Here is a 4,425-nt window from a genome sequence, read left to right on the forward strand (position 1 = left end):
AGCGACAAATAAATGCGTCGCCAAAAGTACTATTTAACGACAAAATTAATTTGGTCGCTAAAAATCACGTTTTTAGCGACGAATAAGTTTTGGTTGCGAAAAGTTCTTGGAATAACCACTAACTTTTAGCAACAAAAACAATATGTTGTCGCCAAATATATTAACAGCGACCAAAATACCACCTGTCACTAAAAATTCAGTACATAGATTTTGATTTTAATAATTTTCCTGTTCAAAATAATCCAAAACACCTGTTTTCCTGTGCACAATATATACACAAATGTAATGTGAATAATAATACACCTGTGCAAGACATTCATACTAATTCAAAATTAATAGCTATGAAAAATTCCAATAAACATAATTACAATTTTCTGACAATCTAAAACATGCATGCCAAAGTACTTACAAACTACTAACATCAAACCCATAAATACATTACCAAATGCTATGTCAAAATATTTTCAAAATTACAACCAAATATTTTGATGTTAAACATCTAACCAACAAGTCAATTACTAAAATCCTATGTCAAAATATTTGCAAAAATACAACACCAAATATTTTGATGCTAAACATTTAATCCATAAATCATTTACCAAAATCCTATGTCAAAATATTTCCAAAAACACAAAATCAAATCTTCTGATGCAGCCCAAACTATTTTCCACCATTGCCAATCTGTCACATGAAAAAACAAAACAATATTAGATTGACAAAAAAAAAAAAAAAAAAAAACAAAACAAGCTGTCCGTGCTAAGTTTCGATGGTTTCGGTGGTCATTTCACAGTTTCGACCCCCGAACGGGCCTTTTAAGTCTTGTATTTTACAATTTTCCTTCTAATTTTCTAACCGAAGATCCAATTGAGGTCCCGTTTGTTTCTACAAGTCTATTTAGGCCTTAACCAGCTGTCCGTGCTAAGTTTCGATGGTTTCGGTGGTCATTTCACAATTTCGGCCCCCGTACGGGCCTTTTAAGTCTTGTATTTTACAATTTTCCTTCTAATTTTCCAACCGGAGATCCAATAGAGGTCCCGTTTGTTCCTACAAGTCTATTTAGGCTTGAACAAGCTGTCCGTGCCAAGTTTCGGTGGTTTCGGTGGTCATTTTGCAATTTCGGCCCCCGAACGGGCCTTTTAAGTCTTGTATTTTACAATTTTCCTTCTAATTTTCTAACCGGAGATCCAATTGAGGTCCCGTTTGTTCCTTCAAGTCTATTTAGGCTTGAACAAGCTGTCCGTGCCAAGTTTCAGTGGTTTCGGTGGTCATTTCGCAATTTCGGCCCCCAACGAGCCTTTTAAGTCTTGTATTTTACAATTTTCCTTCTAATTTTCTAACCGAAGATCCAATTGAGGTCCCGTTTGTTCCTACAAGTCTATTTAGGCCTTAACCAGCTGTCCGTGCCAAGTTTCAGTGGTTTCAGTGGTCATTTCGCAATTTCGGCCCCCGAACAGGCCTTTTAAGTCTTGTATTTTACAATTTTTCTTCTAATTTTCTAACCGAAGATCCAATTGAGGTCCCGTTTGTTCCTACAAGTCTATTTAGGCCTTAACCAGCTGTCCGTGCTAAGTTTCGATGGTTTCGGTGGTCATTTCACAGTTTCGGCCCCCGAACGGGCCTTTTAAGTCTTGTATTTTACAATTTTCCTTCTAATTTTCTAACCGGAGATCCAATTGAGGTCCCGTTTGTTCCTTCAAGTCTATTTAGGCTTGAACAAGCTGTCCGTGCCAAGTTTTAGTGGTTTCGGTGGTCATTTCGTAATTTCGGCCCCTGAACGGGCTTTTTAAGTCTTGTATTTTACAATTTTCCTTCTAATTTTCTAACCGAAGATCCAATTGAGGTCCCGTTTGTTCCTACAAGTCTATTTAGGCCTTAACCAGCTGTCCGTGCCAAGTTTCAGTGGTTTCGGTGGTCATTTCGCAATTTCGGCCCCCGAACGGGCCTTTTAAGTCTTGTATTTTACAATTTTTCTTCTAATTTTCTAACCGGAGATCCAATTGAGGTCTCGTTTGTTCTAATTTTCTAATTTTCTAACCGGAGATCCAATTTTTCTTCTATTTTACAATTTGTTCCCATCTATACTCAGTAATGTTCCAAGCAAACTATCACATATATTCTTCTCTATGTGCATAACATCGAGGTTGTGTCGGAGTTTAAGTGTTTTCCAATATGGCAACTCAAAGAAGATGCTTTTTTTTGTCCAATTCAATACTGGATTTTCCCTTTTTCTTTTCTTATTGGTTGGATGCTTTCCAAATGGTTTGAATGTCCCTGAATCCAATTGTTCTAAGATTTGTTCCCCTGATAACTGTAAAGGTCTTGACAGGAACTCAGTCTTACCATTATAAAGTCGACTCCTTCGCCAAGGGTGGTCATCAGGCAGGTAACGACGAGCGCCTGTGTACCCTATCTTACCTCTCAACCGTTGTGAGGAAGCATTTTTGTTACAGGTGGGACAAGCCAAATACCCTTTCGTACTCCATCCCGACAAGTTTCCATATGTAGGAAAGTCATTAATTGTCCACATAACAGCTGCATGCATTTGAAAACTTAATTCAGTTGAGGCATCATAAGTAAGCACACCATCTTCCCACAAGTCCTTCAACTCATCAATTAATGGTCGCATGTAAACATCGATATCTCTCCCTGGTGCTTGTGGTCCAGGGATAAGCAATGACAGCATACTAAATGCTTGTTTCATACATTTCCAAGGAGGCAAGTTGTAAGGCATAACAATCACAGGCCACATACTGTACGAGTTGCTCATGTTTCCAAAAGGATTGAAACCATCAGTGGCCAACCCTAACCTCACATTTCGACTCTCTTGGGAAAACAAAGGATGTTGCCTATCAAAATCCTTCCATGCCTCACCATCAGCCGGGTGTCTCAATATCCCATCATCTACTCGTTTCTCTTTATGCCATCTCATATCTATTGCTGTTTTTCTCGACATATATAATCTCTGCAACCTTGATGTCAACGGGAAGTATCTTAAGGTCTTGTGAGGAACTTTTTTACCTTTTCCATAATTCGACTTGTATCTAGACTCTTGACAAATCGGACAATTCTCTAAATTTGCATTCTCTTTCCAAAAAAGTGCACAATCATACTTGCATGCATGAATCAACACATATCCTAAGCCTAAGGCACGTAAGAATTTTTTGGCTTCATAAAGGGTCCATGGAATCACTTGATCACTTACCGGTAGAAGGTCCTTTAATATCCCCAACAACATGTTGAAAGACTTATTGCTCCACTTGTTCAACACCTTCACATGAAGCATCTTAAAAACAAATGATAAAAGAGAAAACTTACGACACCCAGGGTACAACTCTCTTTGAGCATCATTCAACAATTTGTTAAAGTTGGGCACGCCCTCTTTTTCAACATTGTTAGCCACATCATCGTCATTGTCATTGTCATTGTCATTGTCACCTTCCTCCTCATCCTCTTCATTTTCATCATCATTTATGGTAGTCCCCATGTAAACATCTTCTAACAAATTTAGGAATTCATCTTGATCTTCGCCTGTCTCTGCTTCCATTCTATCCCCAACACTTCCAAAGTCATTGTGGTTGTCATTATTCAATGCATGAGATTGATTCATGGGAACAGATTCCCCGTGATGCACCCAAGTCTTATAAGAAGGAGACATCCCTTTCACAACTAAATGATACTCCACAATTTTACAAGTATGTCGTTCACAATTCAAACAGTCCATACATGGGCAACGAATCTTATCATTTGGCTCTACATTCATCATTGCAAATTGAACAAAAGCCTTCACCCCATCTCGATACTGGGAACTCATCCTATCCCTAAGTAGCATCCAACTCTTATCCATATTTGGTCACCTACAAAGCCATGGTTATGTGAAATTCCTTTGAATTAGAGAATTACATGTCAAATAGTTCCTTGAGTCATATAAGTGTTTGTCATATCATGAATGCTCAAAACATTAGGTAAACATTGAGAAACAATAAAAAAATAATATTTTCTCTCAAAAAAGCCAAACCTCGTAATACATTTTTTTAATTTAACATTTAATTTAAAGATGCTGCATGTACACATGATGACATTGTATAGTATAAGAAACTATAAGTCAAATTATATGGTGATCTTCCAACATCCTATTGGCCTTGATGGCTGTTTTCCAATGATATTTGAACATATATGTTTTTCGTAATATTGTTAGCAAGACTTTAAATAGACGTAGCATTGCTCTTAAACTATTCTTACCTAATAAACTATAAACAGAAACTATACAAAACAGTTTAAATTGATTCTAAAAATAATAAATAACTATAAACAACTCATATAAACCATACAAAACAGTCCCATAATGTGGCATGAACCACATATAAACTGAAGGGTAATTTGCAGTTTGCCCTTTTATTTTTTATTTTTTTAATTAACAACAAATAA

General features: G+C 36.8%; 1 protein-coding gene across 1 annotated transcript; it reads right to left on the reverse strand.

Moving 5' to 3' along the window:
- Positions 1–2,059: 2,059 nt before the first annotated feature.
- LOC145824176 (uncharacterized) lies at positions 2,060–3,844 on the reverse strand. Its single transcript, XM_082923791.1, has one exon. It carries the CDS (start codon positions 3,842–3,844, stop codon positions 2,060–2,062), a length of 1,785 nt encoding a protein of 594 aa, XP_082779917.1.
- Positions 3,845–4,425: the final 581 nt, after the last annotated feature.

This window comes from Camellia sinensis, chromosome 4 (assembly GCF_055761805.1).
Source record: "Camellia sinensis isolate YWXY chromosome 4, ASM5576180v1, whole genome shotgun sequence".
Classification (NCBI taxonomy): domain Eukaryota; kingdom Viridiplantae; phylum Streptophyta; class Magnoliopsida; order Ericales; family Theaceae; genus Camellia; species Camellia sinensis.